Below are 16,743 nucleotides of genomic sequence, written 5' to 3' on the forward strand. Positions count from 1 at the left end.
TTATTACCCTCCAAATAGTCTGAAGAGAAAAATCTAAAATAATCTTCTGTATTGTAGGGACAAGAGAAATACATTCCACAAGTTGCAGTCTTGCCTCTGGGAACAGGCAATGATCTGTCCAATACCTTGGGGTGGGGAACAGGTTATGCGGGAGAAATCCCAGTTGCACAAGTCTTAAGAAACGTGATGGACGCAGATGGAATTAAACTAGATAGGTAAGTTATACTTGCCCTCAGAAGTGATGGCTTGAGCTTTGGGAATACTGCTTGAATTATGAACGAGGACTGGTGTAGTTACAAAGGTAACTGTGGTTTAAATGTGAAAGACTGGGTCAGTTGCACTTACGTGTGGACACTGGTGTCTCATTTTGCTGCGGTATATTGCGTTGTTATGTAAATCATAAGTTAGGTGACAAGTTAGGCTGAGTACTCCTCTCAAGATTTACGTAGTCACTTAAATGTGTTCATTTCCCAAAAGCTGTTTTAATGGAAGAACCGTATCTACCAGACATCCAGAGTTGATTGGTAATAATTATAATTAACTGACAGTTAATTTGTTAGTAATTACTGATTTTTTTAAACTTGTTTTTTAGATGGAAAGTTCAAGTAACAAATAAAGGATACTACAACTTAAGAAAACCCAAGGTATGTTTTTAGGGCTGCAGTTGCTAGTGGTTTCAGCAGACATGACGGGGTGCTTCCACCGTGGCACTGCAGTGGGACGCAGCAACAGGCGCTTATCTCTGGGGAGCTGGTTATGGAGCAGGCTGCAGGTGTGCCGGGTTCTCCCCTGGTAGATCAGGCGGGAAAGATTTCAGGGGAAGTGACATGGGAGTTGGTCCTTAAAATGTAAATACAGTTTAGATCAACAGAGAAAGAAACAGAAGTCTCCCCAGGCAGCGGAAGTAGACTGGCGGGTGCCAGCTTGGTCAGCAAATGGCAAATAATACAGAGGCAGCACAGCGATGGCCGATCTGTGCTTTAGAAAGATGCATTGGATTTTGGTTTGCTCAGAGTATGTGCCCAGGAGCGGGATTGCTGGACCATGTGCTAGTGCTCTTTTCAGTTTTCAAGGAGCCTCCATACTGCTCTCCACAGCGGCTCTATCAGTTCACATTCCTGCCAGCAGTGCAGGGGGGCTCCCTTTCCTCTGCACCCTCTCCAGTATTTATTGTTTGGAGATTTTATGATGATGGTCGTTCTCACCAATGGGAGATGATACCTCACTGCAGTTTTGGTCTGCATTTCTCTAATGATTAGTGACGTTAAGCATCTTTCCATGTGCCTCTTTGCCGTCTGTATTGTCTTCCTTTGCAGAAAATCATAAGTAGGAAAGACACGTGCCAGTGTTCATTACAGCACTGTTCACGTGGCAGCAGCCTGACTGCCCAGCGACAGGCGCGTCGTAAAGCAGATGTGGTGAATGCGTGCAGTGGGCATCGTTTCAGTTCAGCCCCTCAGTCGCGCCTGACTCTGGCCCCACGGACTGCAGTGCACCAGGCTTGCCTGTCCATCACCAGCTTCCAGAGCTCACTCAAACTCATGTCCACTGAGTCGGTGATGCCACCCAGCCATCTCATCCCCTGTCATCCTCTTCAGTCTTTCCCAGCATCGGGGTCTTTTCCAGTGAGTCAGTTCTTCGCATCAGGTGGCCAAAGTATAGCAGCTTCAGCTTCAGCATCAGTCCTTCCAATGAATATTCAGGACTGATTTCCTTTAGGATTGACTCATTTGATCTCCTTGCAGTCCAAGACTCTCAAGAGTGTTCTCCAACACCATAGTACAAAAGCATCAATTCTTTGGTGCTCAGCTTTCTTTATGGTCCAACTCTCACATCCATATATGACTACTGAAAAAAACAGCTTTGACTACACTGACCTTTGTCAACAAAGTAATCTCTCTGCTTTTTAATTTGCTGTCTAAGTTGGTCATCACTTTTCTTCCAAGGAGCAAGCATCTTTGAACTTCATGGCTGCAGTCACCATCTGCAGTGATTTGGGAAACCACAGAAATAAAGTCTGTCACTGTTTCCATGTTCCCCCATCTATCTGCCATGAAGTGATGGGACTGAATGCCATGATCTTAGTTTTCTGAACGTTGAGTTTTAAGCCAACTTTTTCACTCTCTTCTTTCACCTTCATCAAGAGGCTCTGTAGTTTCTCTTCGCTTTCTGCCATTAGAATGTTGTCATCTGCATATCTGAGATTATTGATGTTTCTCCCTGCAGTCTTGATTTCAGCTTGTGCTTCATCCAGTTCAGCATTTTGCATGATGTACTCTGCGTATAAGCTAAATAAACGGTGACAATATACATCCTTGACATACGCCTTTCCAGATTTTGAACCAGTTTGTTGTTCCATGTTCAGTTCTAACTGTTGTTTCTTGACCTGCATAGAGATTTCTCACGAGGCAGATAAGATGGTCTGGTATTCTCATCTTTTGAAGAATTTTCCACAGTGTGTTGTGATCCACACAGTTAAAGGCTTTAGTATAGTCAGTGAAGTAGAAGTAAATGTTTTTCTGGAATTCTCTTGCTTTTTCTATAATCCAGTGGATGTTGGCAATTTGATCTCTGCGTCTTCTGCCTTTTCTAAATCCAGCCTGAACATCTGGAAGTTCATGGTTCACATACTATTGAAGCCTCACTTGGAGAATTTCAAGCATTACTTTGCTAGTGTGTGATATGAGTGCAATTGGGTGGTAGTTTGAACATTCTTTGGGATTGGAATGAAAACAAACCTTTTCCAGTTCTGTGGCCACTGCTGAGTTTTCCAAATTTGCTGGCATATTGAGTGCAGCACTTTCACAGCATCCTCTTTTAGGATTTGAAATAGTTTAGCTGGAATTCCATCACCTCCACTAGCTTTGTTCATAGTGATGCTTCCTAAGGCCCACTTGACTTCACATTCCAGGATGTCTGGCTCTAGGTGAGTGATCACACCATCATGTTTATCTGGGTCATGAAGATCTTTTTTGTATAGTTCTTCTGTGTATTCTTGGCACCTCTTCTTAATATCTTCTGCTTCTATTAGGTCCATACCTTTTCTGTCCTTGATTGTGCCCATCTTTGCATGAAATGTTCCTTTGGTATCTCTAATTTTCTTGAAGAGATCTCTAGTCTTTTTCATTCTATTGTTTTCCTCTATTTCTTTGCATTGATCACTGAGGAAGGCTTTCTTATCTCTCCTTGCTATTCTTTGGAAATCTGCATTCAGATGGGTATATTTTTCCTTTTCTCCTTTGCCTTCCACTTCTCTTATTTTTTCAGCTATTTGCAGGGTCTCCTCAGAGGAGATAGACATGCCATTCTACCTTTTTGCATTTCTTCTTCTTGGGATGGTTTTGATTACCACCTCCTGTACAATATTACGAACCTCCATCCATAATTCTTCAGGCACTCTTTCTATACTCAGCCATAAAAAGGAATTATATTGGGTCATTTATAGAGATGTGAATGGCCCCAGAGTCTGTCATACATAGGAAGTAAGTCAGAGAGAGAAAAACAAATATTGTATATTAATGCATATATGTAGAATCTAGAAAAATGGTACTCATGAACCTTGCAAATCCTGATTTGCAAGTCAGGAGTAGAGATACAGACATAGAGACTGGACTTGGGGACACAACAAGGGAAGGAAAGGGTGGGATGAATCAAGAGATTAGCATTGACGTATAGACACACTGCAGCTGCTGCTGCTGCTGCTAAGTCGCTTCAGTCGTGTCCGACTCTGTGCAACCCCATAGACGGCAGCCCACCAGGCTCTGCCGTCCCTGGGATCCTCCAGGCAAGAATACTGGAGTGGGTTGCCACTTCCTTCGCCAGTGTGTGAAAGTGATGTTGCTCAGTCGTGTCCGACTCTTAGCAACCCCGTGGACTGCAGCCCACCAGGCTCCTCCGTCCATGGGCTCTTCCAGGGAAGAGCACTGGAGTGGGGCACCATCGCCAGCTGGTGGGAAGCCTCTGCATAACACAGGCAGCTCAGTTTGGTGTCTGTGGTGACCTAGACGGGTGGGGTGGGGGAGTGGCCACAGGGAGAGATGTCCGGGAGCGAAGGGGCATGTGTATACATATAGCTGATTCTCTTGGTTGTACAGCGGAAACTAAGGTAACATTGTAAAGCAACTAAACTCCAATTTAAAATTAATAGTATATGAAAACAAGAAAGAAAAAAATAAAAAGAAAAAATACTGGGGATAATGTGAAAATAGGTAAGAAACCTGCACTATGACAAAACAAAGGGAATCTTAGGAGGAGAACTACATACTTCCTCACCATGACGCAGCACCTTCCTCACCATGCCTCAGCATTTCCAGACCATGACTCCGCACTTTCCCTGTTCAGAGACGTTTTAGAAGCAGGATTGATCGAGACCTGGCAACTGATTGCTATTAGGGGAAGCGGGAAAAAAAACTTTACTACAAGATTTCTAGTTTTCGTGACAGGATGTGTGAAAATGACATTAACCAAAATAAGAAAAATAGGGTTTCAGGTGTGAATAGGAAGAAAATGCGTTAATATTCAGGGCATGTCAACCTTTAGTCTGTGACCCACTGAATAAGAAGTCAGAAATGCAATCTATTGCTCAGGGGGAAGACCAAGTGCAGCTCGGTTGAGGAACCCAGGCTGGATTGGGAAGTAAGATAAACTGAGCAGGCACCAATAGCCTAATGGAGACTGGAAAATTGAGAACCTGAGAAGTGCTGGAAGTAACAAGCAAATATAATGAGAACACAGGATTGGAAAGCCTGGGTGTAGAGTAGAACTGTTTAGATGTAGCATATTAACCAGAAATGGAAAGTGAAATTTTGTCTTAAAGAATCAGCCTTTAAACTGAAGCTTTATCTCTGGAAACATCACTGGATAGCATAAAATAGCTTATGTAAAAAGTAAATGACTCAGTTTTCATAAAGAACATAGAGGCTAAGGTTTATACGTTGATTAAGTGACACAGGCATGGATGGAAGCATAATCTGCTGCTTACCCTTTTCCACAGGAATTCACAATGAACAACTATTTTTCTATTGGACCTGATGCTCTCATGGCCCTCAATTTTCACGCGCATCGTGAGAAGGCCCCATCTCTGTTTTCTAGCAGAATTCTTAATAAGGTGTGTTGGATAAAATAACATTTCCTGCTTATCACCTAAGGTACAGTAAAAATCAATAGTTCAATTATACCTAGCACTCTTTCAACTCGATTGAGATAGAACTAACTTACAGAAACATTTGCCTGCTCCATTTTGTGTAAGACTGTCAAATTAGATCCTTAAATGTATTTTATTAAAGTATTTTATAACCATGACAAAATTTTTTAACTGAAAGTTGCAGTGTTTTAGGGCATCTTTTGCTTAGATGCCTACTAAATGGAATATATGATAGCTTATCTTACTTAAATGGCAACTAGAATTGGAAGAAATTTTAGGCAAGATAAATTTCTGATGAAGTCATTAGTGGAAAAATAGATTGAATAGGCCTGAAAAGACTCTAAAAGGCAAATGAGGTAAGAAGAGGAGCCGTTTGTTTACCACAGTTTTAGCGGAGATCATCTCTGGTTTCTAGTACAGTTGATTCCTTTGGTGGAACATTTGTCTTGGAATTTTTTTTAATGACTTTTGGTGATTGAGCAACAGGATGTGACAGAGAGATGCTGGTTCTGTTTTACAGTTATCTGCTGTTCTGGTTCTGTTTTACAAATATTTGAAATTTACAAATAGCTCCCTTTTATTAATATAGTTACCAACACAATAGTGTTGCTGTTTATACAGTATGATAATTAGCATCTCAATGCTTCCATCAACGTTTCTATATTCAAAAGTGATTATCAAATGTTTGCTAGATTTGCCTGTATTACTTCCAATAAGTAATGTTAAGTACTAGGAAAAGGTGAAATTTTCTTCATAAGGTGTAGCTTTTTGGATAAACTGGGAGAAAACACCATTTAAGCACAAACCACCTAATCCTGCTGCTGCTGCTGCTGCTGCTAAGTCGCTTCAGTCGTGTCTGACTCTGTGTGACCCCATAGACGGCAGCCCACCAGGCTCCCCCGTCCCTGGGATTCTCCAGGCAAGAACACTGGAGTGGGTTTCCGTTTCCTCCTCCAGTGCATGAAGGTGAAAAGAGAAAGGGAAGTCGCTCAGTCGTGTCTGACTCTTAGTGACCCCATGGACTGTAGCCTACCAGGCTCCTCTGTCCATGGGATTTTCCAGGCAAGAGTACTGGAGTGGGGTGCCATTGCCTTCTCCGACCTAACCCTACATTCCCCTAAGAAAATGGGCTGAACTGTAGTAATAATGGCGCCTTCTCCCATCAGTCTGCAGTCCACTCTGTGGATACACGACTCAGTCGTCACATCAGGGAGCTTTGGTTCAGTGTCTTTTTTTAGCTTACAGGGCTTGTTAGATTGCTTTAATATCATATTTTCTGTCCCTTTCTCATAGGCTGTTTACTTATTTTATGGAACCAAAGATTGTTTAGTGCAAGAATGTAAAGATTTGAATAAAAAAGTTGAGGTAAGCTTTTAAACTTTTAGGTGGTCTCTGGACTATGAACTTTTTTTAAACAAAAATGCTGAATTTTCTATTAACATATTTTGATAACACATATGGAGTATTTATTGTGTACCAGACACTTCTAAGTGCTTTATACACATTTTCCCACTAAATTTTCACCACAGCCTGTAAGGCAGATACTACTATATTCCCGTCACTCATGAAGCTGTTTGAAATTAAATAACTTGCCCAGGTTCACAGAGTGCCCAGGGATACAGGTAACCAGCATTTAAACCCAGGTTTATGTAACTCCAGAGTCTGTGTAACTCTTATACTGAGCAGCGTCTGTTCATGCGTGATGACCAGTGTGAAGCTCTATGACAACAGTGCCTGAGCCATGGACTCTCAGAGGAAGATGAAGCCCAAAGTTTAATTCCTGTTATGGTTGTGATGTATCTCTGTTATGTGCCGTGCAGCATGGCCAAAAAAGAGTAAGGAAAGAGCCCAACAATAAACAGCTTAGGGAAAGAGTGGAAAATGAGCAGAGAGGGAGGAGCCTGACTGCACACTCAGCTCGGAAAGCTGCTGCAGTTAGACAGACTCTGAGCTCACAGCACAGGTGGAAGGGTGAGGCTGGCTGTGAAGAGTGTTCCCTTCTGCTTCATCCTGTTTCCTTTTTCCTGGACTTTGATTACTTGGGTAGAGTGAAGCGTATGACATAGCACATTTTTTTGGCTAATCATCTGTTTATACAAAAATCACCTGTGACACCACCCATTAAATGCCAGGCACAGGTTTAGGCACTAGACATACAGTGGCAGATGCCTCACTGTCACTAAGTTTGCAGTCTGGAGAGAAGACGGACATTTAAACCACACTGTACTATGGCATAAGAAATGCTATAAGGAAAACACGGAGTCTTACAGGAAGTGCATACACAGAAGAACTGTACGAAAAAGATCTTAAAGACCCAGATAACCACAATGGTGTGATCACTCATCTAGAGCCAGACATCCTGGAATGTGAAGTCAAGTGGGCCTTACAATGCGAACAAAATTAGTGGAGGTGATGGAATTCCAGTGGAACTATTTCAAATCCTAAAAGATGATGCTGTGAAAGTGCTGCACTCAGTATGCCAGCAAGTTTGGAAAACTCAGCAGTGACCACAGGACTAGAAAAGGTCAGTTTTCATTCCAGTCCCAAAGAAGGGCAATGCCAAAGAATGTTCAGACTACCACATAATTGTATTCATCTCACATGCTAGCAAAGTAATGCTCAACATTCTCCAAGCCAGGCTTCAACAGTTCGTGAACCGTGAACTTCCAGATGTTCAGGTTGGATTTAGAAAAGGCAGAAGAAGCAGAGATCAAATTGCCAGCATCCATTGGATCATAGAAAAAGCAAGAGAGTTCCAGGAAAACATCTACTTCTGCTTTATTGACTATGCCAAAGCCTTTAACTGTGTGGATCACAACAAATTGTGGAAAATTCTTCAAGAGATGGGAACACCAGACCAGCTTACCTGCCTCCTGAGAAATAGGTATGCAGGTCAAGAAGTAACAATTAGAACTGGACATGGAACAACAGACTGATTCCAAATCGGGAAAGGAGTATGTCAAGGCTGTATATTGTCACCCTGCTTATTTACCTTATATGCAGAGTACATGATGCAAAATGCCAAACTGGATGAAGCACAAGCTGAAATCAAGATTGCTGGGAGAAATATCAATAACCTCAGATATGCAGATGACACCCCACTTATGGCAGAACGTGAAGAACTAAAGAGCCTCTTGATAAAAGTGAAGGAGGAGAGTGAAAAAGTTGGCTTAAAACTCAACATTCAGAAAACTAAGATTATGGCATCCTGTTCCATCACTTCATGGCAGATAGATGGAGAAACAGTGGAAACAGAGACTTTATTTTTTGGGGGGCTCTAAAATCACTGCAGATGGTGACCGCAGCCATGAAATTAAAAGACTCTTGCTTCTTGGAAGAAAAGCAATGACCAACCTAGACCGCATACTAAAAAGCAGAGACATTAACTTTGCCAACAAAGGTCCGTCTAGTCAAAGCTATGGTTTTTCCAGTAGTCATGTATGGATGTTGGACTATAAAGAAAGCTGAGCACTGAAGAATTGATGCTTTTGAACTGTGGTGTTGGAGAAGACTCTTGAAAGTCCCTTGGACAGCAAGGAGATCCAACCAGTCCATCCTAAAGGAAATCAATCCTGAATATTTATTGGAAGGACTGATGCTGAAGCTGAAACTCCAATACTTTGGCCATTTGATGTGAAGAACTGACTCATTGGAAAAGACCCTGATGCTGGGAAAGATTGAGGGCAGGAGAAGGGGACAACAGAAAATGAGATGGCTGGATGGCATCACCGACGCATTGGACTTGCATTTGATCAAGCTCCGGGAGTTGGTGATGGACAAGGAAGCCTGGCGTGGTGCAGTCCATGGGCTTGCAAAGAGTTGGACATGACAGCGACTGAACTGAACTGAACTGTACATAACCCACCGACTGGAAACTGTCTAGGGAAAGTGACTGATGAGGAAGTCTTTCTGGAAGAAGTTAACAGACTGTAATCTGCAAATTAAAACTTAGCTAAATAAAGGAGATAAACATTATTCTGGGCTAAGAACAACATGGGCAAAGGCCCAGAGGCAGGAGAGAACATAGCATATTTGAGTGTGTTCAGGCTGGAGTGTAGCCTGCAGGAAAGACAGTGGTGAGAGCTGATGCTGGAGAACCAGGCAGATGCCGAGGTCACAGAGAAACTGGTGACTCGTTAAGGCATTTGGAGTTCATCGTGAACACTGAGTCCAGCCATTGAAGGGACGTAATCGGGATAAGTGTCAGTCTAACCAGCCTTTGAGAGGTGAGTAAGAGGCAAGCAGAGCTAGAGAAATGGTGGCTGCTGGACGAGGGTGCAGTCAGGAAAGACGGCGAGGGACGGAGACTTAGAAGTAGCATCAGTGGTTTTTAGTGCTTAATTGGTATGGAAGGTGAAGAGACAGAGGTCAAAGATAATTTCCAGGTTTCTAGTTAGGGGGGTGAGGACAGCTGGTGCTAACCTTTCCTGGGAAAGTAGATGGCAGAGAAGATGCTTAACTCAGCTTTGGGCATGAGAGTTTTAGGAGCCATAGTCAATGGGAAATGTTTTGTGGGCAGTTGGATGTATAGATCTAGCCCAGTTCACTTTCCTGCACCAACAACTTTCCTGCCATCAGCACAGAGATGGCAATTAGCAAGACAGAAGTGGCTCAGATTTCAATCCAGAGTGTGTAGAAAAGAGAAGGGAGCCCAGGACATGGTACATAGCTGTGTGAAATGCCTTCGGTGTGAGGCTGGGAGTGGAGCTCTCAGCAGTGGCAGAGGGACGCCCAGAGAAGCAGTCTGGTTCCCAGAAAGCAAAGGAAGAGAATATTTCAGGGAAAGAGGAAGGGGTTGGCAGTGTGAGATGCTGCTAAAACAGCAAGTTAGATAAAGCCTGAAAAAATAATGGGATGTAAGAAAAAGGATGTCTTTGATTTTTAAAAAATTCACTGTTATGATTCATTTATTGCAACAAACATTGAACAAATGAGAAAGGCTAGATTACCTGGGTAGGAAGCAGTCTTCCTGCCAGCTCTCACATGTATGTGAAAGTGGATAGGATTCTGAGTGGCTGTGTCTGAAAGTAGTGTGCTCTAAAGTAACTGACTCCTTGTATTTCTTTAAAGCTAGAGCTGGATGGTGAGCGAGTAGAACTGCCGAATTTGGAAGGCATCATCGTTCTGAATATCGGCTACTGGGGTGGCGGCTGCAGACTGTGGGAAGGGATGGGGGACGAGACTTACCCTCTAGCCAGGTATGTACACTTGCAAGTGGTTTCTTATGTCACTGGTTTCTTTAAAGCAGTCTGTTCTTTGTAGACTTTTCACATTTTTACCACAGATTTTCCTCTTGTATACCTCATTAATATCAATAGTTAATAAGTTGATGGTCCACCTATGCTGAAAAGTAATTGTCCTATTGTGGCTGGTTTTATTTCACCGCATCGCATAATCCATGTTTCCTTTGTCCAATTTCAGGCATGATGATGGTTTATTGGAAATCGTCGGAGTATATGGGTCTTTCCACTGTGCTCAGATTCAAGTGAAACTGGCAAATCCTTTTCGAATAGGACAAGCACATACAGTGCGAGTAGGTGAAATATTGCTAAAATGGACTAATCTGTCCCATTCCTAAGCCACTGAGGTTTAGAAGATAATATGCTATAGCCTTCCCTAAACCAACATGTGGTTTACAACCCATGCGATCAGTCATCCTCTACCCAGGCTGAATAGGATGGGGAAAGACAGGAAATACGGCCCTCGGTCCAGCTGAAGAAGTGAAGTGTTCAGTGAAAAAGAATCCCTTAAACAATTGAAGAATAAAATACATTCAGATTAATTTTCTAAGAGTGCATTGCTAAGAAATGTCCCTAAGAAGGGTTAAAGGACTCGAGATCTTATTAAGGAAGATTTTTCTGAGCTGTCTGGGGACTAACTCTCTTCTCATTTGTACCCGTAATTCTAGCTGATCTTGAAGTGCTCAATGATGCCAATGCAGGTCGATGGGGAGCCGTGGGCCCAGGGGCCCTGCACCGTCACCATAACCCACAAGACACATGCACTGATGCTGTATTTCTCTGGAGAGCAAACGGATGACGACGTCTCTAGTGCTTCAGATCAAGAGGATACAAAGGAGACTGAGTAGATGGAGGAGGACGTGAGGACTTGTGTAGAATCCTCGCAGACAACTAGATACCCATTCATCCAAAAAAGAACTGTCAACTAGCTTAGTCTTCATTTCATCAATAGTAGAGTGGGTATACATCTATGTACATAACATTCCAAAAACAGCCAGACCTCCGGGTGTTCACAAATGCCTGGCCTTTTTGCGGCAAACACTTAGACCGTCCAGCACGAGCAAAGTCAGAACGCTCCACGAAGGCTCCGTGTCTGTGGGTAGGCTCGCTGACGTACCGTCCAGCATGAGCAAAGTTCCAGAACGCTCCACGAAGGCTCCGTGTCTGCGGGTAGGCTTGCTGACGTGCGCACTCCCTCCTGGTCCTTATTCTTGAGCCACACAGTGGGTTGGACACGTATACCCAGCAAGGTGTGGGTGGAAAATCATTGCCATTTTAATGTGGAATGTGATGACACTGTAAATTTAAAAATGACTTGCTGTTTTGAAAGGAGATGGTTGGTGTTACACCAGCATGGTTCATGCTGGGCAGCCTCCTATAGCACGCCTCTTAAGACTTCTTGCAGCCCAGCACCAAGTGAACACATAAATATCTATTTCCAGGAAACCCTAAAAGGAGAAATGTAAAAGGAAGGCAACACTCGGATTTTTTGTTTTAAATTTTGTTGTTTTTTTTTTTAAAGGACACTTTCAGTCTCCTACTGTTGTTTGGTTAACTCTGTTAATGACCGAGTTGAGCTGAAATCGGCCATCTTGTTATACTCCAGAATATCCGAAAGGGGACCACCTAGGCAAGTTGTAAAAGTCAACATTCAGAGCACTTTGCATTGAAAGTTACAAGTTTCAGGACTTCCCTGACATTCTAGTGGTTAAGACTCCATGCTTCCACTGCGGAGGGTATGGGGTTCAACCCCAGGTCTGGGAACTAAGCTCTTGCAGAGTGGCAGTCAAAAAAAAAGTTACAAGTTTCAAATTGGACTGTTCACCAACTTCTCTTTTGATTAAAAGACAGTGTCAACAATTCAAAAAAAAAATTTACCAGTCAGGTTAATTGCTCAAAACAAGTTCAGTATTGATTGATACATTTTAAAAATTTGGTGGTCTTACAGTAACAGGAGTATATCCAAAGTACTTAACAGAATTTCCCATGGGGAAATGGATATAGAATCCTCTGCTAAAATGTTTATATCATATTTATTTTAAAATGAGAGATATATTTTTTTAACTTATTTATTTTCTTCACCGTGGTATACCTGTGTTTAGTGTTTACAATATGTTGCTTTATTTAATAAGTTAAGTTGATCATAAATTCTGCTACTCACAGATAGAAATGTAGCCTAAGTAATAATTAAAACCCATACTTCTTCTGATAGATATATTATCTGGATACTCTCATTCTTCAGAAATATTCCGAGGGTGCTCCTCAGCTGCTCCCCAACCTGCTCCCTCAGGTTCCACAGCAAGGCCGCCCCAGGGGGCCCCCAGCCTGGTTATTTTTAGGACAGATGGCCCATTTGTGGATTTGGTGGTCTTTTATGCCATTAATCTGTGAAGAGCTAGAATGTATCTTCCACCAAACACCATTAGCTCCCCTGAAAGATCTGTGAATGCATCTGTCGTCTATTACGAGTTGCCAGAAACTTAAATTTCAGTCACCTTCAGGCCCAGGCCATGTTTTGAAGGAACAACTAAGAAATGTATACAGTAGTGGTCAGTTACATTAGAATGCTTTTATTCTGCTTAAATTAATCTGTTCCAGATCTCAATGTGAGCAGCTAAATTCTAATATTATAAGGTTCTGTGAGAAGATCTGTTTTCACCTACTCGCACGCCATTCCCAGAAGTTGCCTGTGGTGGTGGTTGGCAGGGTCTGCAGATTTTCTTTCATGGGCTGATCATGTTTTCAGTATAACGAGCTTCATTCATAATTTGTGGTCAAAATTGTTACCGATACCACATTTTACAAACACACTGTTAGATTCACTTTGCTTTAGGCCATATTTTATCTATAATTCATAGCGCTAATTATAGAATAATCAAAGTAAATAGTTAATAGGGGTATCAGAATTAAAATAATCAAAATAACTATATAGTGTTTTTTTATTTTTAAACCTGTATTCTAGCTATAATATTACATTGGATTTAGAACAGTCTTATAAAAACACCCTCATTTACTTAAAAACAAACTGGTCTTTCATTTTCATAATCCACTGAAGTTTGACCTTCATGAAGTTTATTTGTAAACCTTATTCACTCATTCAGACTTAATATTTTTAGGAAAGTTACTTCAGAATTTCATATCATAAAACATATTTTAGAAAAATTCTCTAACTTTTTAGGCACATTTACCCAGCATTTCAAATAAATATAGAGGCATGTACCTTGTTTTAAATAAATACAATTTATAAGCCTCATGTTTGCAAGTTATATATTAGGGTAGCAATTGTTGACATTACCAGAGAGTCCACACTTTACAAAAAATGGTCTGCCATAAAATTTTTCTGTTCCATTTTAAATTATTCTGATTTTAAAATAGTAACTTCTTCTAAATTCTCAGGAAGAAATATGTGAAGCAAAGCTTGTATTCATGTCTGTTTTCAGATTTCTCCTTTTATTCTAATACAGTTCCTAGCACCCTGCAATCTTAGTAGGTTAAACACTGAATCCCTGGCAGCCTCTTAGGGATCCCATAAGTAGATGATGAGAATTTTCAGTGCTTTTTTTTGTTTAATGGAAATCAAACTGACTTGTGTTGTACACGTTGTCTGATGGTAAGATTACATGATCTTAAAGGGGATTTAGGTGTTCTGCAACTGTTAGCTGTGAACCCTTATTGTAGCTAACATTTATAAAATTTTATAGTCAAAATTATTTATTTTTTTTAGGATGTGTCAAAAACGTGTAGTATTTGCTTTTTGAAATATGTTTGCCTACCTAGAGCTGGAGAATATACTGTGACTGAGAAATTGTAAACAGTCCTTTTTGCTGTAAAAATGACTACTACCAGCATGTCAAAAGAAAAGTGGTGTGCATTTGTAATATAAAGTAAAATTGTACTTAATGTATACTATGGAATTTTAAATTTGCACTGACCAAAAAATTTAAAGATGATATTAATTTACAGATACATGTGGATCCGAATACGTAATTTGTACTTGTTCCGCCGAAAAGGTCAATAGAACGGGTGATAATTTCATGTGGTTTTCCCTCAAGCTGATAATACTGAAACAAGAACCAGCACTTTATATTCAGACTTAAAAAAAAAAATTCTACCTAATTTGGGATAGGAACGTAGGTAGAGGCAGATTTATTAAAATTTCTAGACATTTAAAAAGAAAAAATAGTGCTGTTACTCTGTCTCAATCTGAATGAAGGTCTGTCCTCAGCAACAAGACAGAAGAGGGTGTGGGGTTTTGCCTTTTAAAAGTATATGCCTGCCTTTCTCAGATTTTCCGCTGGAGGCTCATCTCCTGTTTCTCAGAGTACGCTCTGCAGGCTGTCTGTAGTGTCAGAATCACCGTGGGAGCTGGCTGACAGTGTGGCTGCCTGAGCCCGGGAACCAGCCCTTGACTTCAGGAAGCGGGGTATCTGGAGATACGGGACGTCTGCACCTCTGGCGCTTCTGATCAACTGACACGTTAAAGTTACTCATCTCTACCTCCTGTGTCCACCCGGGGCTTTTGCCCGATAGATACCAGGCCGAACATCTGAATTAATTAGATACTCTTAAATTGTTTTTCCTTTAAAGGAACTCGGAAAAACTTGTCATATCCTATCCAAATTGATAAGCTGTATTACATAAAAGTTGGTAGCCCCAGGTTTTCCTGCGGAGCTGTGTGGGTTTGGGGCTGTGATCCGTGGAGTCTTGGAGGACAGGCGGTGCTTCAGGGCTGGTGGAATGGACCCCTGGAGAGCCCCTGCTCTCTCCCCATGCTGGGGTGCTGCTCCAGATCAGATTCCAGTAGACAAAGCACTTCCTTTTTTCTAAAACAAAAATTCCACTACTTTCTTTCAAAGAGTTTGGAAGCCATTATAATGACTCTGTCAGCTGGTTAATTTTCTACTGATTTTTACATTAAAAAGAGTATTTTGGATGTCTCGGTTGCTGCTTGGAATATGGCCACTTGGCTACTTCTCACATTTTGAAGGCATTTTGTTGAATAGTAAAGCACTGATTTAGCCCCTGTTCCTCATACTTCTGATTTTAGTAAAGTATAGAAATGGTCGTGCATTTAATTCATTTTAGTTTTGTAGATATACACTCAGTGCATGAGGTTCACAGGTTTCAAAGAGGAATATTCTAAGGTTCTGGAGAAAGAATTTTAAAAAGTCACCCTCTAATATGGACGTTCACAAAACTAAATGATTGAGGTTAGTCATCTACAGAAATGTCTGCAGAAAATGTCACCTAAAGGCTATAAATTTACATGTACTGCTGATGGTAGACCTGGGACACTTCCTCAGTCTCTGCAAACGTCCCCCAGGCCACTTCACCGCTAAAGGGAAATGTCAAGGCAGGATGCGCTTTACAAAGTAAACTACAGGAAGTCGCCATCTCGTGGTGCTTTGTGATGACTGACCCGAAACGTGGAAGAGAGCTGGCAAGTTAGGTTGCTTTCCTTGTTGCTCTAACGTTGTCCAGGCAAGGGGACTTCCTGATCAGATGAGCCTGGGCTATTGAGCAAACTCCTACAGTAAGGAAGGGCACTTTGTGTACACCTGGGTGACGATGGCTCATGAGAACACTTGTTCTTAGTACTCCCGTTCTGGGCTCCGCCAGCACTCTCTCTCTCCAATTTGATCAACCAGAATGAGCCCAACAGATAAACTCTGATTTTAATTCTGTTTTATGCAAGTTTAGAGCAGCCAGATCCGTGGCCCTGATTACTTGCAGGTGAACTGACGGAACTGGCTCTTGTGAACCCACAGTGTCAAGGATGAGCAGCTCGAGCAGCCAGCTGGTCCTGTGCACTTTCTACCCCCTTGGCCTCCGTACTGTGTCCCTATCACGAATGACCCTGTGTTAATTGCTTTCGTTGAGTCTGTAATGTGGTCAATGCTTGACAGAAAAACATGAATTAAAGCATCTGATGTTGAAGATGTTTGCTTGTTTTTTAATAAAATGTAAAGCACAGCATTTGAAAAGTATCATTCTGTCTTGTTTTTTTGATACAACAATGAGAAAAAAACAAGTTTGAGTTAGTTTCACAGAAGATGGCACTTGTACAGCAGGGCAGAGATTACAGTGTGTGACAAGCTTGGGGTCAGATCCACCTGAATGGATAAAAAGATACATACTTAAGGACTAACTCAGGGCAGAGTAGAGCCTTCAGTCAGTCAGTTCAGTCGCTCAGTCGTGTCCGACTCTGTGACCCCATGAATCACAGCAGGCCAGGCCTCCCTGTCCGTCACCAACTCCCAGAGTTCACTCAGACTCACGTCCATCGAGTCAGTGATGCCATCCAGCCAGCTCATCCTCTGTCGTCCCCTTCTCCTCCTGCCCCCAATCCCCCCAGCATCA

The 16,743-nt window shown here is 41.9% G+C and overlaps 1 protein-coding gene across 5 annotated transcripts in view; it reads left to right on the top strand.

Annotated features, from left to right (window-relative positions):
- The window catches only part of DGKE (diacylglycerol kinase epsilon), a 30,025-nt gene extending 13,655 nt beyond the window's left edge, over positions 1 to 16,370 (top strand). For 3 of the 5 annotated variants that reach the window (XM_018064090.1, XM_018064089.1, XM_005693177.3), the window contains 7 exons: positions 58 to 215; positions 593 to 644; positions 4,994 to 5,107; positions 6,437 to 6,508; positions 10,214 to 10,341; positions 10,565 to 10,676; positions 11,052 to 16,370. In XM_018064090.1, the coding sequence (XP_017919579.1) occupies positions 58 to 215; positions 593 to 644; positions 4,994 to 5,107; positions 6,437 to 6,508; positions 10,214 to 10,341; positions 10,565 to 10,676; positions 11,052 to 11,231 (816 nt within the window). In that variant the 3' untranslated portion in view covers positions 11,232 to 16,370. The other 2 variants (XM_018064088.1, XM_018064091.1) reach the window with 2 other exon arrangements.

Source organism: Capra hircus, chromosome 19, assembly GCF_001704415.2.
Source record: "Capra hircus breed San Clemente chromosome 19, ASM170441v1, whole genome shotgun sequence".
NCBI classification, from domain to species: domain Eukaryota; kingdom Metazoa; phylum Chordata; class Mammalia; order Artiodactyla; family Bovidae; genus Capra; species Capra hircus.